The sequence below is a fragment of the Sturnira hondurensis genome, unplaced genomic scaffold, assembly GCF_014824575.4.
Source record: "Sturnira hondurensis isolate 20B ecotype Veracruz unplaced genomic scaffold, ASM1482457v3 Scaffold0008782, whole genome shotgun sequence".
NCBI lineage: Eukaryota > Metazoa > Chordata > Mammalia > Chiroptera > Phyllostomidae > Sturnira > Sturnira hondurensis.
In genome coordinates, this window is record NW_028081413.1 from 7,836,012 (window position 1) to 7,863,691 (window position 27,680).

Below are 27,680 nucleotides of genomic sequence, written 5' to 3' on the forward strand. Positions count from 1 at the left end.
GAGTACAGAATTATTTTGAATCTTTCCAGTATTATCTCAAATTGATCAATCTTCAAGGAAGAATAAAAATGGTAAAAATCTAGATCATAAATCACATGAAGAAAAATGAACAAAGAAATCAAGGATATGGGACAGTTCAAAACAGGTCCCTTACATCAATTCCTTGAGCCACAGGATTTCCTTAACCTGTATCAATGACATACACATTTCTGTGTGCAATTATATGCCAAACACCACTAATGCTCTGTTCCATTCTCCTTCTAAAAGTCTGTTATTTATAGTAAAAAAAATTATTACTGAGGTAACTGATTAATAACATCATATAAATTTCAGGTATACTACACTCTAATTTGATATTGTATATGCTATTGCATGCTCACCAACAAAAGTCTAGTTTCTATCCATTACCATATATTTGACCCCCTTTACCCATTTTGCCTTCCCCCCAGCCCTTACTTACCTCCAGTTTTTAGTGTGCGGAGGTCCTTCCTCCAGGCGAAGCAAAGCAAACCGAGCTGCACTGAGGGACAGTCCACGGATACCATCACCCCATTCTTTCTCAGCTCTGGAAGGAAAAGGAGAAAAAGGGAACAGATTTAAACCACAGCAAGTACAGCTTCAAAAAATTAGGTTTATTTTTTCAGAATCTAAAAGTAACATACGCACAAGGCAGAAGATAAAAACTCATATTAATGATCTACATAATGTTCTTTACTAACATAATAAACTCCCTGTAAGCAGATCACCACTAATGTTCCTCAACAGGCTGTAATGTGCCCTGTGAAGACTGGAAGGGTCACTCACTCGTCCTGTGTAACTACTCAAAAGCAATCGTGTAAAACAGCAATTTGAATTGGGAAATTAATACAGACGCAAAGTTTATTTTGAAAATAATGGGAACAGTTTATTCAATGTAATCTTCTGTGTCAGTGTTATTTATTGCTGATTTTTGTAAACTGTTAAATCTTAGTTGTTACAAAGTTATTCAGGACTAACTTCTTTTTAATTTCAGAGTGATCCCTTGACTAAAGAGCTATTTATATTTGCATTATAATTTAATACTCATTATTATTTGAATATGTCCTTTTAATTATTTTTTTTATCAATCCATTCACACTTTCTTAACAGGTTCCCCCTGCAATTAAAAGCTGTGCCTATAGGATAGTTTAGAGAATCATCAGGGGTACAAAATTTAGTTATGAATAAAGTTACCTGGAGCCTAATACAATTTTCTTTGGGTTGGCTCTAACCAACTAGCCAGTTTTGATATTTTCAGCAGTGATCAAGGTCAAATCCACAGACTCACCCTTGGTACTCAATGTACTTGTAGATCATACCAGCTATTACCATAGCTACGATGGCATAATACCAGGAAGAAATGAACATCAAAGCCAGACAGATACTCATTCCCATGAAAGAAAGCGCCCTGGAAAAATGAAAACAAAAACACAAACAAAAAAGTATTCTTCTAAGTAGCTAAAAAAGAAGCTTATACTAGAGGGTACAGGCTTTTAAAACTGTGGTGAGAGCACTACAGACAGAATTTGAGTAAAATGAATAACAATGAATAACAATGAATTAGACACTACATTTACTAAAGTTCTGTGCAATGAACTTCTTAGCTCTGTAATTCATTTTAAAGAATAAATAAGAGAGCTGCTAATGTGGAGATTAGGACTTAATGACAATATAGGATTGTTAAAGAGCAAGTACATACAGGATATATTAAAGAACTTTTAGCTATGAGAGAAAAGAAATGGGAAAGGGCGTGGTAGCTAAAAACATGATGGCTCCTGTAGGACGGAGGAGACTTGAACACATTAGTACACAGCAAGCGCTGTGCTAAGGGCTTTAGAGTATCTCAAAAACAACCCTATGAGATAGGTGATACTACCAGTCTTGTTTACAAACAGTAAAAGAAATTCTTTGGTTATGTGCTTTGTCGAAGGTTACAAAATTAGGAAATAGTAGAGCTGGCATTTCAACTTAGGTTGTTGGGTTCCACAGCTCATACGTCTAACTACTAAATGAAATTTTCATAAGGACGAGAACTTGACAATGAAACTGATGAGAACACAAGAGCACAGATAGAAAGCAGTGAAGTCCAGTGCTTAGCTAGGAGGGACATGGAAAAGAGTGCAAAGGGAAAGTTGTTTTAACCTGAAGAATGAAGCAGGATGAAAATATCTCTTTCATAGTTTTGGTCTTTATTCACAAGTGGGCATTACCAATTATTATAATGCACATGAAATATATGGTAGTATTGGGAATTCATGTGAGCAATGAAAGTTGAAATAGTTGGCCAAGACAAAAATTGTATCAAGATTCCAGAATCTCCTAGTTTTCTAGGTTCAGTGGTGGGCTCTCTCTGAATTTGGGGGTGAGAAAGAAGTTCTTAAGCAGACTTACCAGTGGTAGTAGCGGAACCGAGGTCTCCAGTTGGGCGTTCGAAGTAATGTTTGCAAGGCACATGCCAAGTTTACAAAGAGGTAACACATGAGAAAAAACCTGGTAGAATAAAAAAGAGAAATAATTATTACTGTAAAATGATTCCTCAAAGGCTATTTTAAATACCTTTGCTGTACTGAAGCCTTTGCTCTAACCCACTAACTTGATTAAGACTAGCAAGTAGAGAAACGTAAATTCTCCCAGCAAACCTGCTGACTCTCTCATGCTCTCTCTCAGCAATGATACAACCACGCGTCACCTAGGTGTTCTTTTTTCTCATCCTTGTTCCAAATTCACTTATCAAGTCCTATGGATTCTGTGTATTTAAAAATTTCTACCATTACCCTGGCTGGAGTGGCTCAGTGGATTGAGTGCCAGACTGTGAAGCAAAGGGTTGCTGGTTCAGTTCCCAGTCAGAGCACATGCCTGGGATGTGGGCCAGGTCCCCAGTGTGGGGCATGCAACAGGAAACCACACACTGATGTTTCTCTCCATCTCTTTTCTCCCTCCCTTCGCCTCTCTCTAAAAATAAATAAATAAAATCATTTTAAAAATAAGTAAAAAATCTCTACCACTATCACCTTAGTTCAGACTCTCATTGCTTCTTTGTTAGTTAAATAGGCTTCCAACTGGCATTCCTAGCTCAATTCCAGCTTTCTTTCAATCTACGTTTTATAGCAAATTGATCATTCTAAAACATAAATATAATCATTTTCTTTTCAGAGTGCTACCCCGTTCTTCCAGGTGAAAGTTCCAGGCACTCTGCCATCTGGCCCTACCTGCTTCTCTGGCCTGACGCTTCCCGACAGGCACCCTCTTCTCCATCAGAGCCTAACTGCTTTCAGCTCTCTGGATGTGCTGCATTATTTCACCCCTCGGTTTGTTCACACACATCCTCTGCCTGGAATACCTTTCACCCCTTTGTTGCTTAGCAAATAACCAGTCCTCCTTCAAGAGACAAGTGTCATTTCCTCCAGAACACCTTTCTGGAGTCTCAGTCCATTTAGATGCCTCACTTAAGAGCCTTATAGCACTCAGTGAACACTTTTACCACAGTATTAATCACACTATGCAGAGATCATTGCTTCCTTCATCTACCATCACTTCCATCATCGTTTATTCCTAGTATAATTAATGCCCAGTGCCCTGTAGGTAGTAAGTTATCAGTAAGTCACAGTGGGATGAAAAAGAGCTAACAGTAGTAGTATATGCTACCATCAATTGATAATGGTCAGAAATGAAGGCAAAGAACATTTGAAGTTATATGGTAGAAAGAAATTATGGCAATTGGCCATACATGAAACTTCTCGGGAATATTTATGATGTAGGTAAAGTTACACCTGTATCTGGCTCGCTCTGTTATCACTACTGTTTTATGCCTGATGGAGATCAACATGTACTATACACTGCACAAGCAAGAGTAAGTAAAGATAATAACTGGCTCTTACATGGAAAGAATTGGGGCCACAAGATCCAGAGAGGCGATAAGAATTCCCAGCTCTGCAATGGCAGCAGTCAGAAGTAAAGCCCAGGTAGGTTCCCCATTGGCTTTGCTGTGACCAAAAACCTGTATAAAGAAGGGAAACATCAGATATAGGAGTGTCGGGAGTGTTGGAGTCAGTGCTACAGTTTTTGATGTCTATAGATAATATCTGAAGATAATACTGTTACAACTTTACTATCTTTTAAACACCTTTATTCAACTCACATATAAACTTACACTATGAATTTAGTGAGTATTATAATAAAAACCTACATATCTTCATATTATGTGATCTAGTAATTTCTAAGCCTATAAAGATCACACCATTTCTCATAAGACTTGAGAAAAAAGGAAGAGGGCACAAAAAAGGGTCACTCACCCTCAGAAAGGGTATGATGTTATCCTTTGCTATAGCCTGTAGCAGCCGTGGTGCACCTGTGAGACTTTGAAGTCCAGCTCCACACGTTGAGAAGAAGGAGCCAATAACAATCACCCATGGGGACGGCCAAGATAAGGTACCTACCACCAGATTCCCTTTCACAGCATCCCCAAACCTGAGAGAGAAATGAGAGTGGGGAAATTTATTCTGGGAATAACTTTAGACTGGTACAAGAGACCTAGCTCTCAGACTATCTCAGCTTTGGACATGTCTGCCTCACTAAACTTAATCACTTCTAGCTTTTTAAAATTTTCTTTTTTTAATTTAGAGGGAAGAGAAAGAAAGAGGGAGAGAAATATCAATGTATGGTTGCCTCTCATGCATCCCTGCTGGGACCTAGCCTGCAACCCAGGCATGTGTCCTGACTGGGAATCGAACTGTGATCCTTTGGTCCGAAGGCCTGCGCTCAATCCAATGAGCTACACCAGCCAGGCACTTCTAGCTTTTGATTTAAAGTGAGAGACATGCAATTCTTTCACTTGAATACTTAAGAGGTCACTGTTGAGATACTATGTGGCCTAATTTCAATATTGTTGTGTCTCTGGGAATAGGGAGGCCTGTGCAGAGGGGGAAAGATGAGGGAATTGCAGGTCAATGGAGCGGTCAGAACACACAGAATATGCATCAAGTTAGAAGTCTTACATGGACATGGTTTGTGGTAGCCCAAAACAATTACAATAGTAACATCAAAGATCACTAATCACAGATCATTAAAACAAATATAATAGCCCTGGCTGGTGTAGCTCAGTGGATTGAGCGCGGGCCTGCGAACCAGAGGATCGTGGTTGATTCCCAGTCAGGGCACATGCCTGGGTTGCAGGCCAGTTCCCTGCAGGCCAACTCCCAGCAGGGGACGCACGAAAGGCAACCATACATTGATGTTTCTCTCCCTCTCTCCTTCCCCTCTAAAGATAAATAAATAAATAAAATCTTATTTTAAAAAAAGGCTGACTAATTTAAAAAAATAAAAATAAAAAATAAAACAAATATAATAATGAAAAAGTTGGAAATAATTATGAGAATTACCTAAATGTGACAGACACAAAGTAAGCAAATGCTATTGGAAAAATGGTACTGATATACTTGCTCGATACAAGGTTGCCATAAACCTTCAATTTGTAAAAAACTCAGCATCTACAAAGTACAATAAAATGAGGTATGCCTGTGTTAGGGTTCCTGTCTTCAAAAAACTCAATCTAGTAGTCACAATACAGTATGGTAAGTGTGATAATACAGCATGTTCAATACAGTGGTGGAACAAAGGGAGGAGTGGTTATCTTTGTTTGGGAAAGATATACCTGAGTGGGAAAGCTGAATAGGATAGGAGACACTCAGTCTACTCTTAGAGGGTGAGTATGAGTCTGGCAGGTGGGAATCACCCATTCCAAGCAAAGGAAGCCACATAGATGTGAGGATGGATGGAGATCCGAAACAAGGTACATTTAAGTTCGGATCATAGGGAGTTTATGACAAAATGGCAGGAGATGAGATTAGAAAAAGGTGGCCAGGACCAGAGCCAAGTAATGGGTTTTCAAGAGCTTTGATGGGCTCTGAAGTAGGAAGGTTTGTGTGACCAAATTTTGTGTTTTAGAAAAATCATTCTGGAGGCAGCATCATAAGAAGGATTACTAGAAAGTGGTAAAACTGAAAGGGTGATTATTACAAAAAATCCTGAAGCCCTATATAAAATGACAGAGGAAAAAGAATAGTGGAAAGAGTAAGATCTATTAAGATGAAAGGTGGAATTTACAGGGCTTATAAAATACAATAATTAAATGAGGGAATTGGAGGGAAAAAATCTAAGGTGCCACCTAGGTTTCTGTAAAAGGGGTAAATGGTGAGATTATTAACTCCCCAAGACAGGGGAAATGGGAAGAGATAGAGCAGGTTTCAGGGAAAGCTTTTTCTAGGAATTTCCCGCAAAAACACATTTTATACTCGTAAGTGAGAGGAAAGGAAAAACACTTAGCAGCCTTCATGAAGGAAATGAAGAAAGTTTCATGCATTTATTTAGAATGCCAAATAGCACACTTATGCCTCAGAGCAAAGACGCTAGAGACACCTGACAGTTTTCTTGTACTTGCCTTCCTTACTTTTGGTCTTGGTTTTCCAGCATCCCTTAATGTACGGAAAAGTTCTTATTGTTCAGACAAATTCACTACTTCATTGAAGAGCCATATTTATTGCATTTCACATTTTTAAATTTTTTTGCATTTCACCTATTTTTAACAACATACTGGCCCTTATTAAATCTTTTTTGGGAACTACAGACTGTACATGTATTTCCTAATTTTTAGTCATGATATTAGATACCTCAGATTGGGTTTTGAGTTCTGGGTCGCAGGATTATGTGGGATGATCAGACATGACAGAATATGATAGAGTTATTACAAGGAAATAAACTACTCACTTGTCTCGGAGAACAACGCCCTCAATACATGCGCCAAAAAGGACAACGTTGCTTAAATCTATTGTATTGAGAGTCAAGGAAACTGACATTCACCCTCTAAAATGAGGTAGAAAGTAGACACTCAGGATATTTCTTCTATCAGTAAAATTACTTGCTACATTTACTAATCCTATAAATCCTTTCTTGTATTTTAAAGATGAGGTGGGTAGATTATCCGGTGAGAACTGAAGTGGTAGAAAAAGATGTCTTTCTTACCAGGACAAAACCACTCATCACCCTAGCTCCCCTCGATGTTCCTATAACTAAGACTCAGGCTGGGTCCATGAAAAGGATACAGACAAAGGAGGTGGTCAGGATGGCGAGGATAGTGCCAATGGGAATAGACTTTTGAGCATCTTTCAGATCTCCAGATCTGTTTGATCCAGCCATGATGCCTTTAGGGAAGAAAAAAGAACAAATTAACTTCTTGGATTCCTGGACACTTTGATATTCACACTGATACTGAACACAAATCGAGGAACTCTGAGAATACAGTTTTGTCTCCTGAGAAAAATCACTCCTTGTGTCTGATAGCCTCTAAAACAGACAACGGCCCAGATGCTCACCTGTGACAGAGGGGAAGAAGATCCCCACCAGAAGTGTAAAGGAGGTGGTAATGTCAACCAGGACATACTCGTGGTTTAAGCTGCCTAAGACATCAGAAGATTTGGCTGAGGGCTTTTCAATGATCTCTCCCTTCAGTAGATAATTACTCCAAAGATTCTCTGCAGTAGGAAAAAGGGGGATATAAGTAACAGCACTAAGGAAAGAAGAGAATTAGATAATTTTCTACCCAAATGATTTTCTAAATTGGATTCCTCATTTACATATCTTTTAAAGGTATATTTGCTTCCAATGAGCACATATATATATATGCACATGCATTTTGTACAACAAAATACACATAAGTAAAAGAGCTTTCTTTTATTTCTTTTATTTCCCTTTCTCATCTGGTTCAAATACAATTTTTTTTATTTAATTCTTATTCAAGTACAGTTTTCTGTTTTATATTCCCTGCCCTGCCCCCAACCCCAGTGTTCCCCACCTCCTTCCCATTTCCGCCCCCCACCTTAATTATTGTGGTTCAAATACAATTTGACAAAATGCTTTGGAATATACAAGTCAAGTTTGCTAATGCAAATTAGTAAAACTTAAGCAGACTAAAGCTAAATGCCCCACAAAGCCTATTTTTTATTAGTTATCAATGCTGTTTCTTAGTGTAAACTTGCTTACATGCAAAGATTTTGTGGACCAAACATTTAAAATAGAAGTCACTTAAGGAAAGAGTTTCAGAACTTTAGCTGAGTTAGGAAAAGACACATGTGGATGTGGTGACACTAAAATAGTTACACTCCAGCTGTCACCGTAGGAAGAGCATCGGCGATTTTACAGTAACACAAAGAATATTTTATTATCTTATTCTAGGTTAAAAGGTGATTTTCTCAGTTCCGTTGTCAAAAGGAGGTCACTTTTAACGGGCAACACTTTTAGGGAGTCCTGAAAAGGAATAAAGTCACTAATAGAAAAGCAAAAAGATGTCGAATTAAGAGTTGTATGCTGGGCTTAAGGGGGGAGTGATCCCTGGCAGTGAGTCTTCATAGACTATGGAAGAGTCTAAGATGGCAAAGCCCATTTTCCTCAGAGAAAAAGGAAAATCTTGTCCAGAAACCTCCCAAATTACCTGTAATGACGCCACTAGCCAACCCAGGAATGCCCTGGATTGATGTGACATTGTTGTGAACAAAATATTCGTCACAGGTGGCATTGAAAAACTGACTTGAGTTACAGAAGAAGCCCCATAACTTGGACGGCACTGTCATGTTGTTCATTTCCTTGGTCTTTGAGCAAATGTCAATGTGTCTTGATGAAAGGGTGCGGTTACCCAGCATGCAGACCCTAAATAAAAACAAACAGGGAGAAAAATGAAGTAAAGAAAAAAGATTTTTAAAAATGGGTTAGTAAATAATAAATAGCAGAATTCTAAGAGGTTCACTGTCATGGATAGGAAAAAAAGTATTTATTGACTAGTACTGTAAATGGTGACTTACATTTTCCACCAATTTAATCCTTAAAGAAATCTCATGAAATATGTATTATTTTTATTTTGTAAATGGAGGAACTGAAGTTTAGGGAAATAAAGTAGTCTGCATGAGATCAAACAGATGGCAGGTGGTAGTGACAAAATTCAGAGACAAGGACTGTCTGAATATACTGTGCTGATTCATCTTCCAAAATTTTTAGGTTATTAACCAATTGTTAGGTCTAAAAGAACCATAGGGTCTTTTTCTGTTACAAAAAAAACTTCCCCCTAATTTTGTTTTTGGCCTAGAAAAGCCTTGTTTAAAGTAAACCCCTTGAAAATGTTTGGCTAAAGCTCAAACCTCTGGCTACTGTTTGGAGGAAGACAGCTTGGCTAGAATTCAAAAGCACATACCCCAGTGGCCTAAGAGAAAACTGTTTTTGAACTTAAGCCTGGACCCAGTGGGAGTGAGGGTATTTAAGGATAATACAAATATTCATTGCTGATTTTATTTTTTCTTTAACCCGGAGATATGAATATAAACAAAGGAATAATACACCCACAGTTAAATACCTTTCAAGAGAAACAAAGCAACTTTTAAAATCTACAAAATAATAGCAAGCATACATAATGAACCATGCACCCATTACTTCAATAACTTTTAATATTTCCCAGTCTTGTTGCATGCATTCCTCTAGGTTTTTTGACTTATTTTTCTAGAATATTTTAAAGAAAATGCCACACATATGACTTTTTATCCACCACAAAAGAGAAGCATCAAAAGAGAATTAGAGGCAAATGGAATTTTACAAGTTACAATATCGCCAGAGGAAGCCATTTTTATGACTCTAAGTAGATCTTCCGTTGCTCTGTAGTCCACAGATGAGCAGATTAAAAAAGAATGATGGGTCCTGGCTGGTGTGGCTCAGTGGATTAGCACCTGACTGCAAAGCAAAGGGTCGCTAGTTCAACTCCCAGTCAGGGCACAGGGCTGGGTTGTAGACCAGGTCCCCAGTTAGGGGGCATAAGAGCCAAATGCACATTGATGGTTCTCTCCCTTTCTTTCACCCTTCTTTCTCCTATTTCTAAAAATTAATAAATAAAATCTTAAAAAAAGAATGATGGGACCTATTGCTGATATCATTTAGCGTAACAGGAAAAATACTGGACTAGGAGTCAGAAAATCACAGGGTTCATGTTATTGCTCTGCTACTAATTAACTTTGGGGCAATTTAATCTCTATGAAACTAATTTTTCATCTTAAAAAATCTACTTTTCTGTAATTGGGTTAAATCAACACAGGACTGATTAATTTAATCCCTAGATGAATCAGATGTCTTTTCGAAGACAGTCTCTGTAACAAGATTACAAATAACAGGGCTGCTTAGTCCCTATGCTACTCGGTAATTGAAAACACTTGAGCCTGTGAGTCACATATCTGCACACACCCATTACTGCTCCAAAATATACTTTCAGGTACCTGAACTACTTATGGTGTATAATATAACTTAATACCATGAGATAAATGAAAATAATGACATTTATTTTCCTTTATTTTATGACTAGGAAGTCCACTATGGTACTAACGCAATTAAAAATTTAATGAATTACAAATATTTAGGTAGGAATTTAGGTTTCCTTTGACTCTTGATTTTTCATTAGCAAAAAGAATCCAACATTTAAATAGTTTATAAAGGTTTCTGGCAATAACTATACCATTTGAAAAGCCCTTCATGAATAGTTCAAATATGCACAATCATTGTCAGAGGGTTTTGAAGAAGCCTCTGTAAGTCTCTGTAGCAAAATGACAGCTACAGCTGCCAGTTCTATGCTTGAGACCCAAGGAAGAGGATCCACAAGGAGGATGAACAAACTAGGCAGTCTGCTGGGAGCCTTCCTGCCTAGACGCCAACCTGGCCTACCTGAAAGGGAAATTTCAGAGACTGTAAAATTCTGACTTAAAAGTGATCAGAACATTAGGTGTTGGCCATGACTACCCAACAACAATGGTTAGTTAGAGAGACAGACACATACGGGAAGTGTGGAGGGGCAAAAGACGACTTGATGGCTCCAGCATAGATGGCCAGGATGGACACAATGACACAGGCCAGAAAGAGGGAGGCGAACTTGTTCACGTAGCGCACGCCTATGAACACCACCAACACCAGGAGGACTAGGAAGGCCGTGCCGTAGACCCGCATGTTGTTCAGCATGTTTGCTGACTCCTTTAGTGCATCGTCACTACGGAAGATGGCAGCCCGGGGGAAAATGTATACCTGTAAGCAAAAAAAGTAGAAGATTAAGAAATTTCAGAGTAATCAAGTAAAAAATATGTTGTAGTTTGATTTGCTTTCACAAAGAAAGGTAAAGCTGAGACGGAAAATGGCTGGAGATTCGGCCTAATTCTTATTTGGGTCTAGAATGCCTATAGAACTAGGATATCACTGATTTTTTTAAGTCTAGATGCTGTTCTGAATACCTATATGTCCAAATGGAAAAAAAAACAAGGAATGCCTTAAAAACTTATAGTCAAAGGGCTATATAAAATAATTGTAATGACTATCTTGAGTCCTACTTCTATTATCATTAGTTTGAATAGTAAAAAATATACACTGGTGAATGAATAAAGAAATAAGAAACATTCTATTTAATTGAAATACAGAATCCTGGCTGCTGTGGCTCAGTGGAGTGACCACTGGCCTGAGAACTGAGAGGCTGCCGGTTAGATTCCCAGTCAGGCACATGCCTGGGTTGCAGGCCAGGTCCCCAACTGGGGTAGTACAACCAAATCTCTTCCACGTTGATGTTTCTCTTCCTCTTTTTTCTCCCTCTCTTCTCTAAAAGTAAATTAGTAAAACAAAACATGTTTAATTGGGATAAAGATATTTTAAAGATAAATATTTTTCCCCACTGACACAAGTCTTCCTTGGAGATACTAACTTCTCGGTTGTAGGGTGGTAGGACAGTGGTGACTGGGTGAAGGGGAAGGAGTAGGCAGGCAAAGGAGTCCCTCAATCTTTCTGCCACATATTCACACCACGAGGCCAATCTATGTCTGCGAAGTGCAATAAAGCAAGACAAAATAATGCAAAGCACAATAAAATGAGGTATGCCTATAACAATTCATTACTTATAGGACTTCTAGTCAAGATGGAGGCATAGGGAAACATGCTTTGCTTTCTTGCTCAACTACAGAGAAAATTACAACTAGACTACAAAACAATATCACCCAGAATTGTCAGAAAATCAAGCTATATGGAGGTCCAACAACCAAGGATTTAAAGAAGCCACATTCATCCAAATGGGTAGGAGATGGGGAGATACAGAGAGAGGTAGAGAGGCATGGCGCCATGAGAATGGCATGGAGAGGCAGTGGAACAGGTGGTACCACATTCACGAGTGATGGATAAAAATCATGAGGGATACCTCGGGAGTGAGGGATGCCAGCCCCAAACCAGTTCAACCAGCAGTCCAGGGTTCCAGAACCAGGAAGATAAATCCCCGTAACTTTTGGCTATACAAACTAGTAGGAGTTAGGGTGGTGGAAAAAACTGCCAGATTATAAGGAGACTCATCTTAAAGGGTCCCCAAGGACTAAGCACTTAATGCAGACCCACTTCTGGGATTCAGCAACAGGGCAACAGCTAGAGTCTAGGGAGAAAATGAAGAATCTGGCACCAGGGCAAGTGCTGGGAGACAGCTTCCTCCCAGGTAAAACTCTAGAAGCCAGGAATTGTCCCCTCTCTAAACCCTTCCCTCACACAGAGCCACAACATAATGAAAAAAGCTGCCCTGCTCTGACTAATATCTAAGGCTCTACCCACCAAAAGATACAGGTCCACTCTTCTAAAGTAGGCCACACAACTATGACAGGGAGTCAAAGCAGCTCTACCCAATAAACAGAAACAAACACAGGAAGGCTGCCAAATTGAGGAGACAAATAATATGGCCCAAATGAAAGAAAATAACAAAACTCCAGAAAAAGAATTAAACGAAACAGAGATAGCCAACCTATCAGATGCAGAGTTCAAAACACTGGTTATCAGGATACTCAAAGAAATCACTGGGTAATGTAATGCATAAAAAAGACCCAGGCAGAAATTAAGGTTATATTAAGTGAAATAAAGAAAAATCTACAGGGAACCAACAGTGAAGGGCATGAAACTGAGAACCAAATAAACAATTTGAAACATAAGGAAGAAAAAAGCATTCAATCAGAACAGCAGGAAGAAAAGAGTATTCAAGAAGATGAGGACAGAATAATAAGCCTCTGGGACATCTCCAAACATACCAACATCTGAATCATAGGGATGCCAGAAGGAGAAGAGCAAAAAATTTAAAACTTATTTGAAAAAATAATGAAAGAAAATTTCCCTAATTTGGTGAGGGAAATAGACATGCAAGTCCAGAAAGCACAGAGAATCCCAAACAAGATGGACACAAAGTGGACCACGCCAAGACACATCATAATTAAAATGCCAAAGGTTAAAGATAAAGAGAGAATCTTAAAAGCAGCAAGAGAAAAGAAATTAGTTATCTACAAAGGAGTTACCATATGATTGTCAGATGATTTCTCAAAAGAAACTTTGTAGTCTAAAGGGAGTATTCAAAGTGATGAAAAGTAAGGACCTACAACCTAGATAACTCTATCCAGCAAAGCTTTCATTTAGAATTGAAGGGCAGATAAAGCGCTTCCAAGACAAGGTAAAACTCAAGTTCATCATTACCGACATTATATGAAATGTTAAAGTGACTTATTTAAGAAAAAATCAAAACTATGAACATTAAAATGGCAACAAATTCACAACTATCAACCACTAAAAAAAGAAACCAAGCAAACAAGCAGAAGAGAAACAGAATCACAGATTTGAAGATCATTTGGAGGGTCATCAGTGGGGTGTGGGAAGAGGGAGAATGAGGGAAAAGATTCAGGGATTAAGATGCATAATTGGAAGATGCAAAATAGATGGGGGGGCGGGGGCAGTGTTAAGAATAGTATAGGAAATGGAGAAGCCAAAGAACTTAGATATGCACAACTCATGGACGTGAACTAAAGGTGAAGGGGATTTGTTGGAGGGAAGGGGGGTAACGGGTGGAGGGGGGCAAAGGAAAAAAAAATTTGGACAACTGTAACAGCATAATCAATAAATAAACTCAAAGAAAAAGAACAGATAGGAAATGTGAAGCCAAAGAGCTTATATGCACAAACCACAGACATGAACTAAGAGAGGGGATTGCTGGAGGAAATCAGGGTACTGGGTAGAGGGGGGCAAAGAGGGAAAAACTGGGACAACGTATAATAGCAAAATCAATAAAATGTATTTTAAAAATAAATAAAAACTTAAGGTTCCTATTGCAAAAAAATCCCTTATAGCTGCTCTCTCAGAAGCATGACATCAAAGAACAAAATATATTCAAATCTATACTATTATTACACTATAGAACACAAATAAGTCATTACTCACCAGAAAAATTTCAATGGCACCAAGGATATACATGGCTGCTGCAAATGTGGTACCAAGATAAAAGCAGAGGCCAACAGCTCCACCAAACTCTGGGCCCAGTGCCCGGGAAATCATAAAGTATGAGCCCCCAGCTAAAACACAAAGTAGAAGGTGATCAGGATAAAGAAAGTACATTAGTAAGAGGTATGTAAACAAGTCAATAATAAGAATAATAAAAATATGTATGAGGGATAAATATTTGAGGCTTTTGAAAATGCTGAGTGTGATAAAAAGTAGATTTGCTAGTGGGATGTACAAGATATCTGTATGGTAGAGCGTGCTGCACCTCTAATGCTCCACAAGAAGCAGCATGATTTGTCAGTACACAGAAATACCAGAGAACATTCACTACAGGCATGCGATAGTCCAGTACAGTATATTCTAACAGAAGCCAAGAATGCAATAAAAATGAAAGATTCTAGCGTAGAACATAAATTTTTAAAGATATCCCAAAGTCAAAGAGTATTAGTGTCTATGGCCAACAGATTAAAATAGCATTCTATTTCTTAAAAGCTTATGCTTCTGGTCTTTATTCATAAACACAGTAATCGCTGACAATCCCTGAAGTCCACGCTTAGCCTACTGACCTGGCACCACTCCATTGGTCGCAATGGCACTCATGGAAATAGCAGTCAACATTGTCTGTAGAGAAAAAGAAGGGATAAAGTTGTTACTGCATAAAGAGGGCCTTTCTGTACTGTTTCCCATCTGTGGACCTCAGAGGACTTACAGAAAATTTACCTCTACCCTCTTTTAGGGAGGGAGTTAGCTGCCATACCTAATGGCATGGAAATGAGATGATGTGGTTCAACTCATTACACAAGTCACACTAACGTTCCCTGTAGTATTCAGTTAAATGCCCTCTACATCATCATCTGTTAGGTGCTATTAAGAACCACTGATTCTGCCTGGGTCTCCAAAACAACTTGAAAAACAGATTAGAAACTGACTAAAGGCTGGCTACAATAACAAGAGCAGTATTCAGTAAGGAAGGGAACTACTGAAGACTTCTGAGCACATAAGAACTGTATTTTAAAAACATTACCTGGGCCCTGGCTGGTGTGGCTCCATGGACTGAGTGCAAGCCTGTGAACCAAAGGGTCACTGGTTGGATTCCTAGTCAGGGCACATGCCTGGGTTGCAGGCCAGGTCTCCAGTATGGGGAGCATGAGAGGCCACCACACATTGATGTTTCTCTCCCTCTTTTTCCCTCCCTTCCCCTCTATCTAAAAATAAATAAATAAAATTAAAAAAACAACAACCCAGCAACTCAAAAAACATTACCTAGTAGCAGAGTATAGTAGCAGAGTATAACATGGACGGCAGATAGGGAGTAGACGGAGGCAGTGTGACCTGTTAGTAGGCCGAGTGGTGCAGTGAGAGGTAAGGACTGCAGTGGCAGCAGTGGAAATATAAAGGAAGGGTTGACTGTGAGAGATTTCAGAGGGAGGCATGACTGGCCGGGTAACTGACTGGGTGTGAAAGACTGCCAGGGAGCCAAACATGGCGCTGAAGTTTCAAGACTAAGAAACTGGGGGAAAAAAGATGGAACTGTTGATTTTCACTTGTTAATGATATGGACTCTCACTGCTTACCGTGCTTTCTTCTGAGCATAATACACATGGAGGATATGATGGAGATAGTAATAAAAGAGGTATGTCAGTGGTTACATAATATAATAATTTTTACAAAATAATCTATCAACTTATAATAAAACTGATAGATGTGGTTGAGAAACTCAGGCAACAGGAATTTAAGTTATAAGAAGATTAAAATGTTCTCAGAATGGTGGAGATAAGAGTTGGGGAAAAAATCTCAATTTCTGGGGAGGAGAAAATTAATGAGTCTTCAAATCAAAACAAATAACCCTCCTCCACAAACGACCTCAGTTTTGTTTCTGAACACTCTGCTGGAGCAGTACATTCCATTTTCTAACATTTGCCATCACAACTCTGGTGCTATCAAACTCAAATTGTTTGTGTTCTGAATTCTCTACATCTTAAGCTGCATCTTCTGCTTCCTATAGAAGTCTTCCATTATAATTTCTACCACATCTTATTATAGATATAATCAGTGAATAACTGACATCAAATAATAGAAAACCCTTTTGATTTTAATCCCAAAGTAATCTCTTCTGTTGAAATGAGTCTTTCCCCAGTATTCCTTGTTTTAGTCCCAAAGAGGTCAAGTGCATATACTCTTGAGCTCTAACAAGGTGCCAGGTGATCTCTAGGAGCCACCTGTGGACTTACACAGCAGCAGCAGATAAGAACAATCGCAAAGGACTGAAGAACTCCAGCTGTGCCCACTACCCATGTAAGGCGTAGAAACAGGATCACTCCAAAAATATTTTGTAGACATGGGAGGTAGACACCCATGAAGGTACCCATTTGGGGAGTCTGGAAAGAGAAATGACAAAAGAAAAAATTATATAGTCATCTAGAAAAGATTACTTTACCTCTTTACTTTTATATAAAAACTTGCTTCTTAACCATCATATTAATCTCTAAGCTGAGGTAGTAAGTTTAATAAATACCTTAAAAAAGGCACACATAAAATCTTCATGTTACCTATGTCCATCACCATACGTTCTATTATTCCTAGAGATATGAATTTTTACCTTTCTTTCATAGGTCTCCATGTGTTTACATAGGCATTTGACCACAAATAAATTTTTAAGTGCACCCCAACAAATTCAAAATTTCTGTTGTTTGAAGTTGTTGGCTATCTCTTTTCATTTACAAATGGACTAATAGGCCTGGCCCAGTGGCTCAGCTGGTTGGAGTGTGGTCCCATACACCAAAAGGTTGTGAGTTCAATCCTGGGTCAGGCCATGTACAAGAGGCAACCAGTCAATGCTTTTCTCTCTGTTTGTCTCTCTCTCTCCCCTCTATCCTCCTCCTTTTCTCTCTAAAATCAATTTTAAAAAAAAGTCCTCAGGTGAGGATTGAAAAAATAATAAATAAATAAATAGATTGATGGATTAATGGCTTGATCTGCAGAATTTGGTATTAATCCTTCACAGTAGCTGGTAAATGTAGTTGCTAACATAAAGATCTGAGGGTCATTTTACCCCTAAACAACAAAAAAACTAACTTGTAATATTGTTCATATTTTCATTTTGATAAAAAGGACTGATATTTGGTCTTTGAAAACCCAGAGGTAGCATCAGCAGATGACTGTGGACATTCTCCTGCTGAAGTGCTGTCCCCTCTCACGGGAATGCTCTTCTCCCAGCTATCACTTGGCTCCCTCCCCCACGTTAGCTGGGGCCTGCTCAAACATCACCCTGTCAGAAAGGCCTCTCCTGACCAACCTCTCTAAAATCGCAATTCCCTCTGCTCTGGCTCCCCTGCTGGCCAGCAGTCTCAGCTTCTCTTTACCATGCTTATATTTTTCTTTAGCACACTAAGGACGACATCCCCACACTAAAATTTAGACTGCATGACAATGAGATGAGACATTGTATGTTCTTTTTGTGTTATGAATCCAGTGCCCAGGACATGTTGGCATATATCAAACATTCAATAAAATACCTATTACAGAGCAGAGAGTGATGCCATGTATATTCTCCCTTTCTGATATACGGGGCTCTTTTTATTCACCCTTGTTTTCTAAGGCCTCACCTTGGTGGGCTTCTTTTTCCCTTCAGTGATGTTCTCTGCCTCTTCATGTTCCTTTGCTCCTTGAGTCAGGTTAGTGTAATTGGCCATGCGGTTGAGGAGAGAGGACACCTTTGGTCTGGTGTCCATTTCTTCCTATAAAATCAGAAGTACGAAAGAAATGAGAGATGAGGAACACATTGGAAATAAACATCAAAACCACTGCTCTACCAGAAAATGGCAAAGTAAATAGCAAAATATTTCACAGGTAAATATATTAAGACAACTTATCAATGAAGTTTATTTCCCCCACATTAAAATATGATGCTTAATCAAGCCTATATGAGTAATTATAAAATTCTTAAGTAAAAAGTTTTATGATTCTTTCTAATAGCTTAATTTTACAGTAAAAACAAAATCATACTGGCCCCTATAGACAGTTGTAACCTTGTAACAATACTGATATATGATCTTTAACCACAGTACCCTCTTTTTTTAGGCTACTAACATTCTACTAGCATTTACAGCTATTATTTATAACACCAAGAATGGACAGGTCAATGAAAAACTTTTGTGATTGACTAAATACTCACCTCAGACCTTTTCTTGAAGAAATATAAGGGAAAATATCATTTAAAAAACAGGCACACTGAGAGAAGTGGCACTCGCATCATTGCCCAAAGCCAAAGTCAGTGGACATAGATGATGGCATAAAACAGTTCCTCCAACAACCCCACTGCAGAGTCCATGCTGTCTTAGGTAAACACACAGATCCTCTGACTCCAGCAGCCTGCTTTCTACACTGATTTGTGCTTAATAGTTAGAAAGTAAATGATAATCTTCCCAAACTTAGAGCTGAAAAATAGACTATTTTATACCTAGATGATGATTCCAATATAAACAGTGAAATCTCAGCTGAATTTGATAGCAAGGTTCTCCACATGCCTGTGATGTCAACATTCCTCTTCCTATTTCACAGAAATTTGATTTAATGGCTATTCATTAATTAGCAATAATTAGATTACATACATTAAATCAACCACAATGACAAGTTGTGAATTTTTATTTTAACAATTATTAAATTATCCAGCCTATACTGTTTTAAAACTAAATAGGGTGTAAAACAGCTATCTTGAAATCTCTCTTCCTGAAATCTGTCCTAGATTTCTCCCAAATATTACCTCAAAGAGTGCCAAGTTTTTATCAAAATATTCATCTCCTTCTTCATAATTGGAATTACTGAGATAAGCATTTCGAGCTTTCTTATGGCCATCATCTGGGGAAAAAAGTAAACCAAGTTAGTTTCTGACTGGTATTGGAGAACACCGGCACCAAATCACTGTACATTGTCTCTGTATTAATACAGAACCCATTTTCATGTTCAAATTTTAATCTCAGAGTGGCAGAACCCAATCAGCACTGCTTGGAGAAAGTGGCTCACTGCAAAAAGAAATATCTAAGTAAACATGGGTAATTTCTTAACAAAATGAAGACCTCTAGAACTACTATTCTTTTAGAATTCTAGACTAGTAGGGTCTTTTAAAGTCACTCAAATCTACAATGAAAGAAGAAACTGAATACTTATTGATTACCTGTTCAATACTATGCTAACCAAGGACTGCTTTCCACACCACTGCTATTAATAATGGCAGTTAGAGCTCTCGGCCTCGAGTGCTGTACTACCTTTTGTAAATGACATTAAGTCACTTAACCAAGTATTATTTTTCTACAAACACTTGCCACATACAGTATTTTATATTCAAAGAAACATCCCACAGGAATTTGGTAAACCAGCTACGAAGAAAAAAAGAAAAAGAGACTAGATTCCCTAAGACATAGTGTTTGTGTTGTTTCAGCACTTCCTTAACTTTCATTTTTTATTGTGTAACTTACATCATTTACATTGTCTGCTGGAAGGGAAAAAAAGAAAATTAAAAAAATATCTAAATGTCATTAAGAACTCAGCTTTTAAATATTGAGGAAATACTGATATAAAAATTAAAGTAATTAATTTAAAGTTATATAACCTTAAATACATATTAGATGAGCTTGGGAAGTAGGCAATAAGCTATCAAAATAACTGGGGCATGCCAAAGAACAGAAGAGCCAACCTGAAGGGCACCCACTGGTTAAAATGCAATATTATTATTACTAAAAATAAATAATGCAATCAATTGAAATGCAGATGTGGGCCCTGGCCAGATAGCTCAGTTGGTTAGAGCGCTGTCCCAATATGCCAAAGTTGTGGGTTTAATCCCTGGTCAGGGCACATACAAGAAACAGCCAATGAAAAGAAAAAAGAAAGAAACAACCACTGTATGAATAAATAAGTGGAAAAACAAATCACTGTTTCTCTCTTTCCATTCCTTTCTCTAAACTCAATAAACAAACAAAAAAATGCAAATATGTGAAATACCCAACATATTTTAAAAATTTAATCACTTTTACAAGTACCATATGATTTTACTTATATGAAGAATCCAAAATAAATAAACAAAATTGAAACAGACTCAAAGACAGAGAACAGACTGATGATGGCTGCCAGCAGGGAGGGGGCTGGAAGACTAGGTGAAAAAGCGTAAGGAATGTAGTAAATAATATTGTAGTAACTATGTATGGTGCCAGGTAGTGCTAAACTTACTGGGAATTACTTCACGTATTATATAAATAAATGTCTAACTACTAAGCTATACACCTAAAACTAATATGAAATAATACTAAATGAAAACTATAATTGAAAAATAAAGTTAAAAAATCTAATTACGTTTACAGAGTTGCTTAAAAAGAAGTAATTTTAAAAATAATAAATGAAAAGAATAAAGCAATTATCCTGCCTTTCCTACACCAACTCTATTTCAGGATAACTAAATAAAGAAAATTCTTCATTATAAAAATATTCTAGCTAATCAATGCAGGTAGAATAATGTAATTAGAAAATAAAATAACCAATTTTCAACCCCTAATGAAATAATGGATGTTGGCAATGACCATCAATGGTTGCTGAAACCAATTAGGTGAAGGGCTGAGGATGGACCAGGGCGATCTGGAACCCACTGATCAATCTTAACATCCTTAAAAGTGAGTCAACACACTCTTCTAATGTAATACATGAAAAGTGCAACCTGTGATGTATCCTCACTGAAAGAATGAAGTTTAATCAAGCCTTTAAAACCAACTGCCAGTTCACAGAAAACAGAGGAGGAACACGATAAATATAGCCCCAAAGATGCAAACAGAATGTGACAAATTCTACATGACAAATAATCTGACCGCTTAACAAATAAAAGGTATAAACTAAAAACTATGTGAACTCTTATAAATTAAAAGTGACTTAAGAGATATACCAACCAATGACAATATATGAAACTTGTTAGAACCATGACTCAAACAAATCAAATGTAAAAAGACATTCTGAAACAATCAGAGAAATTTGAATACGGTTATTATTTTTCTAAGTATAACTAAAATCATATGTTGTCTGGAATTTTCTTTAAATTATTCCAAGAAAAAAGGTGGGGGCTTAAAAACATTATTGCAGCTAGGTAAGGGGTTCATAAAGGTTCATTATAATATTCTATCTACTGTCCTGAACCTTTGGAAATTTCCATAATAAAAAACATAGAAAAAGGAAGGAAAATATAATTCTACTCCTCTCTCTAATGGTTCCAGAAAATATGCAAGAGAATGACAAAGCATAAAATTATCACCACTCCAAGTTATTCATTTATTCAATAAGTATTTATTAAGTTCTTATGATATGCTGGGCACTATTCTAGGCCCTCAGGATATAGCAGTGGACAGGCAGTTAAAGATGTTACTTTCTTCTGAGTACACTGAAGTAACAGAGGACAAAAATAAATAAAAACAAAAGACCAAAAAAAGGCATTTCAAGAAGCTGTCAATTCAATGATATAGATACTGAGATAAATTAAGGACAACTTCAGGTAAGATCATTGGTGTGCTGGTAAGCAGGCTCTCCAGCATTTAAAAACAAAAATTACTTATTCTAATATTTGCCAATTTCTGTGGTGTAAATATTCACATGCCAATTTTCAACTACTAATGAGAAGTCACCAAATGTTGTTTTGGGAGAAGATCGATACAATTGGCTTCTGTGAGCTGGTATGAGCTTGCAGCAACATACCCTGGCCATTAGATGGTCAGAAAAAGCCTGCATTTCAGGTATGGGAATACCAATTTTAAAAGATCCTAAAGCAGAGGACTTCTGGTCAAGATGGAGGCATATGTAAAAACCCCTCCCCTCCTTGAACAACTATAGCAAAAAAATACAACTAGACTACAAAACAAATATCACCCAAAACTGTCAGAAAATTGAGCTGTGTGAAAGTCCAACAACCAAGGATTTAAAGAAGCCACATTCAAGACGGGTAGGAGGGGTGGAGATGCAGAGACTGCAGAGAGGCATGGAAACAGGAATGAGGAGTCCCACATCCTCGTCCACAAATTGGGAGGGACATGAGAGATTGCAGCCCCAGACCAGACCACCCAGCCCAGGGTTCCAGTGCCAGGAAGATAAGTCCCCATAACTTCTGGCTGTAAAACCAGTGAGGGTTGGGGCGGTGGGAAACACTGCAGGATTCTCAAAAGACATCTCTTAAAGGATCCAAAACAGACTTAGGACTCACACAGACCCAATCCTCTGTGATTCAGCATGAGGGCAAGAGCTGGAAGGGTACCACTAGCATACAAGGAGAAGGTGCAGTGTCTGGCATCACGGAGAGTGCTGAGAGACAGCTTCCTCCCAGGCAAAACCCTAGAGGCCTGGAAGCGTTACTGACTCCTCTCCTAGCCCTCCTCTACATAGAGTAACAGAGTGGTGAAACGGGTTGCCCCTGCCCTGGTAATTACCTAAGGCTCCGCCCGATACAACTTAGTAAGTACACTTTTCTACAATAGGCCACACTACTAAGACAGGGAGTCAAAGCAGCTCTACCTAATACACAGAAACAAACACAAGGAGGCTGCCAAATTGAGGAGACAAAGAATACAGCCCAAATGAAAGAAAAGAACAAAACTCCAGAAAAAGAATGGAGATACGGAGATAAGCAATGTATCAGATGCAGAGTTCAAAACAGTGGTTATGATAACACTGGTTATCTCCGTAACCACTGAATAACCACTGAATGCTCAAAGAAATCACTGGGTACTGCAACAGCATAAAATAGACCCAGGCAGAAATGAAGGTTGCATTAAGTGAAATAAAGGAAAATCCATAGGGAACCAACAGTGGAGGGAATGAAGTAGAGAATTGAATCAAGGATTTAGAACACAAGGAAGAAAAAGCATTCAATCAGAACAGCAGGGAAAAAAAAGAATTAAAAAAAATGAGGATAGGCTCTGGAACCTGTTGGAAATGTACTAACATCTGAATGGTAGGGGTGCCAAAAGGAGAAGAGGAAGATCAAAAAATTGAAAACTTATTTGGAAAAAATAATGAAAAACTTCCCTAATCTGGTGAAGGAAATAGACATACAAGTCCAGGAAGCACAGAGAATCCCAAACAAGATGGATCCAAACAGGATCGCACCAAGACACACTATAATTAAAATGCTAAAGATTAAAGATAGAATCTTAAAAGCAGCAAGAGAAAAGCAGAGTTTTACCTACAAAGGAGTTCCCATAAGGCTGTCAGATGATTTCTCAAAAGAAACTTTGTTTCTTTATTTTAGGCTAGAACAGACTGGCAAGAAGTATTCAAAGTGATGAAAAGTAAGGACCTACAACCTAGATAACTCTATCCAGCAAAACTATCATTTAGAATTGAAGGGCTGATAAAGTGCTTCCCAGACAAGATAAAACTAAAGGAGTTCATAATCACCAAGTCATTATTATATGAAATGCTAAAGGGAATTATATAAGAAGAAGATCAAAATGATGAACATTAAAATGGTGATAAATCCACAACTATCAACAACTGAATCTAAAAAACAAACCAAGCAAATGGGAACAGAATCATAGATATGGAGGTCATTTGGAGGGTTATCAGCTGGGAGTGGGGGAGAGGGAGTATGGGGAAAAAGTACAAGGATTAAGAAGCACAAATTGGAAGGTACAAAATAGGGGGGTATTAAGAACAGTATAGGTAATGGAGTAGCCAAAGAACTTATATGCATGACCCATGGGCATGAACTAAAGGGGGGGAATTACTGGGGGGAATGGGGGCACTGAGTGGAGGGGTCAAAGGAGGAAAGTTGGGGCCACTATAACAGCATAATCAATAAAATATATTTTTAAAAATCCTAAAGCAAAAAAATCTTAATGGATTCATAAAACAGAACAGGTAACATGGCTGAAGGAGACTGAGGAAAAGGGAGAATAAGAAAGACAGAAAGAAGCCAGAAGTCATAAGCAAAAGGATAGTTCTCCCAAATCTATTTATCAAACGTCTCTTCTTTTCCCATTGACCTCCTATTTTAGATAAGAACCACACAATGGATGGGGGTTAGGTCTGGGGAGAGAGAATGATATGAGAGTGTTCTAATGTTAGTTCCTTTATTTGTGGAAGAGGGGTAATATAGATAGCTTTTTTTTTCTAAGTAAGATTTAATAAGAAGCTGAAAAGTGGGGAGAGCTGAATAATTTAGGATGTCAGAATAGTTCAAATATATCAATAGCACCAATAATTATAATAATGCAAATAGACTGAATTTACTAGTTAAAACAAAGACCCAGATATTGGATAAAACAAGATCCAGGCATACACTGTCTATAGGAGACATGATACAAAAGCACACAAGGGCTGAAAGTAGACAGAAATATCAGGTGAAATACTAACCAAAAGAAACTTGATATAGCTTTATTATTATCAGATAATTATCTCTTTCTGTTTAACAAATTACTCCCAAATTTAGTGACTTAAAGCACACAGGCTTATTATCCAGTTTGTGTGAGCTGGGAATATGGGCGTGGCTTAGCTGGGTGGGCCCTTGCTTTGGTCTCCCATGAGGCACCAATGAAGGGTCTGCTGTGACTGGGGCCTCTTTTGAAGGCCTTGGGAAGATTCACTTCCAACCTCACTCACATCGTTGTTGGCAGGATTCACTTAGTTCCAGGCTTTTTAGCCTAAAGTCTCTTTTGGTTCCTTGCCACGTGGGCCTTGCCACGTGGGCCTTGCCATGCTCACAGCATGGCAACTAGATTCCCTCAAAGCCAGCCACCAAAGAGAGCCAGAGAGAGAATGCAAGACAAATGTTACAGTCTTTTTGTATTCTCATTTAGAAAGTGACATCACTTTTGCCATATTCTATTAATTGGAAGGAGTCATTAAGTCCAACCTTCACTAAAAGGGGAAGGATTATTCAAGGGCATGAATACAGGAAAGAAAGGCACATTGAAAGTTCATCCAAAAAGCTTCCTACAGAATCCACCCACCCACCCATGCCTCAAATATTTGAGGCAAAAAATCAACTTAACTATAGTGAAAAACAGATGAATCTACTATTACACATGAAGCTTTTAAATATATTTCTCTCAATAACAGACGAAGAAGACAAAATAAGCAAGGGTAAAGACATCTGAATAATATGAAAAATGGACATAGAATCCTGCCTCCACAATTAGAGAATATACATTTTAATCAAACATATACGGAAAATGTATAAAAAGTTATGTACTACAGTGTGCACAGAGTAAAAATCGTGGGAGAACAGTGAGAATGCGGCCATCTGCAAGTGCAGGAGAGAGGCCTCAGAAGAAACCAATTCTGCCAACACCTTGATCTTGGATTTCTAGACTCTACAACTTTGAGAAAATTTTAAATTAATTAAAATTTTGAGAAATTAAATTTCTATTGTTAAAGCCCAAAAGAAAAAGTTACGTACTAGATTTTAAAGACAATAAATTTTAAACAGGTATAATACAGCCAGCCCATGATCTTGATCAATAAAAATTTAGTAAGAATTTAACTATATGCCCTGGCTGGTGTAGCTCAGTGGACTGAGCACAGGCCTGTGAACCAGAGGATCGCGGTTCAATTCCCAGTCAGGGCACATGCCTGGGTTGCAGGCTGGTTCCCTGCAGGCCAACTCCCAGCAGGGGATGCACAAAAGGCAACCATACATTGATGTTTCTCTCCCTCTCTCCTTCCCCTCTAAAGATACATAAATAAATAAAGCCTTAAAAAACAAAAAACAAAAAACCCCCAAACCCAACAACTTAAAAAAAAAGAATTTAACTATAAAAAGATAAATTAAAAAGAGTAGAAATAAAAAAGGATATTGCTAAACAATTCAAGGATCAAAGATTAAAATACTAACTTGAGTGTCAATGAAAAAACCACTTAATGAAACCTGTAGAATCTGGCAAAAGTAGTAAAAAGAACAAAAATTATATGAGCTCTGTAGCTGTTTCAGGAAGCTAGGAAGACAGCAGAATAAATAAGCCCTAAGACAACAGAAGGAAAAAGATGATAGCTATACTACCTGTCTTTTGGTTAAATATCCTGCTTTAGGTAAGAGTTGTATTTTTAAAAATCTGACAAATTGTCTTTTTAATTGTCTAGTTTAGTCCACCAACCTTAGAGAGTGATATATTTGGACTGGATTTCTGCCATCTTTTTATTTCTATTTGTCCTTCTTTCTCTATGATTCATTCATTCTCATTTTTTCTCTGTGGATTTTTTGGGGTATGTTTTCCCTTATTCCATTTTTTCCTCTATCCTCTCCTGAAGTTTCCACACTCTATTTCTATACTTTTAATAATTACTCTTGAAATTGTACCACATACTTTAGCTTTAAAAACTTATGTAAAAAATATTAAAAAGTTAAGTAAGTTAAACAATAACAATCATTCTCTCAAACAACGAAGACTTTCAAACACTTCAGTTCCAACTCTGTCCTCTGGACTTACCTAATATTACTGTCCAATATTTCCAACAGTCTTATTTTTTACTCCATAAATAAGACACTAAAATTATTTTATACAGAAATATTGACTTGGGTCAAGGGGTGTTTACCATTTCATTTGTTCAATATTCTTTGTTGCATTTCCAAGTACTAGTCTTTTAGGATCATTTTCCTTTACAATTCCTTTAGAGGAAGGTTTCTCAAATTCAGCAATGTGAAATTCTGAACCAAACGATGATTTATTGTGGGGGACCTGCCTAGTGCACTGCAGGATGTTTAAGGGCATCCCTGGTCTCTACTCACTAGATGCTACTAGCATCTCCTCCAGTAGCAACGATAAAATATGTCTCTAAATACTCCCAAATATCCTTTAGGGGGCAAACTTATTCCTAGTTGAAAACCATTAGTTGAGAGCAAGTTGTGCCAAAAAAAAAAAGGCCCAGTTTTTATGTCTGTATTCTGCCTTTTTTCCTGAGTGTCTTGCTAAGCATAATTCTAAGATAATTTTGCAAACACTTTAAAACATTATTTGTTATCTGTTTGGCTGTTGAAAATAGTTGTCATTCTGTTCTTTGATAATGTCTTCTCTGTGGCTGCTTTCAAGATCTTTCTCAGTTGCAGCACAGCTTTCGTTAAGATATGCCTAGATGTACTTACTTTTTGTTCACCAGCTCTCTTCACCAGTTTCTACTCTACTGTTTAACCTCTTCATTTGTTATATCAATAATTATATATTTTTTCTCTTTACAAGTTCCATTTGTTTTCCTTTTCTCTAAACAGTCTTTTGTTCTTGAGTATGTTACTTTTCCTAATTGCATCCTTTATTGATTTGACATTTAATAGCTTGTATCCAAAACTCGGGACAACTTCA

The 27,680-nt window shown here is 37.7% G+C and overlaps 1 protein-coding gene across 3 annotated transcripts in view; it reads right to left on the bottom strand.

The window, feature by feature from the left end:
- SLC12A6 (solute carrier family 12 member 6) overlaps nt 1-27,680 on the bottom strand; it is a 98,660-nt gene that overhangs the window by 9,007 nt on the left and 61,973 nt on the right. For all 3 annotated transcript variants that reach the window (XM_037056145.1, XM_037056147.1, XM_037056148.1), the window contains 15 exons: nt 19,127-19,221; nt 17,970-18,101; nt 16,596-16,742; nt 14,931-14,985; nt 14,305-14,435; nt 10,874-11,115; nt 8,501-8,715; nt 7,386-7,544; nt 7,116-7,214; nt 6,781-6,838; nt 4,311-4,485; nt 3,897-4,015; nt 2,410-2,508; nt 1,307-1,426; nt 461-565 (listed from right to left, as the gene is read on the bottom strand). In XM_037056145.1, coding sequence (XP_036912040.1) covers nt 461-565; nt 1,307-1,426; nt 2,410-2,508; nt 3,897-4,015; nt 4,311-4,485; nt 6,781-6,838; nt 7,116-7,214; nt 7,386-7,544; nt 8,501-8,715; nt 10,874-11,115; nt 14,305-14,435; nt 14,931-14,985; nt 16,596-16,742; nt 17,970-18,101; nt 19,127-19,221 — 1,951 coding nt within the window. The remainder of the gene's footprint in view (nt 1-460; nt 566-1,306; nt 1,427-2,409; nt 2,509-3,896; nt 4,016-4,310; nt 4,486-6,780; nt 6,839-7,115; nt 7,215-7,385; nt 7,545-8,500; nt 8,716-10,873; nt 11,116-14,304; nt 14,436-14,930; nt 14,986-16,595; nt 16,743-17,969; nt 18,102-19,126; nt 19,222-27,680) is intronic.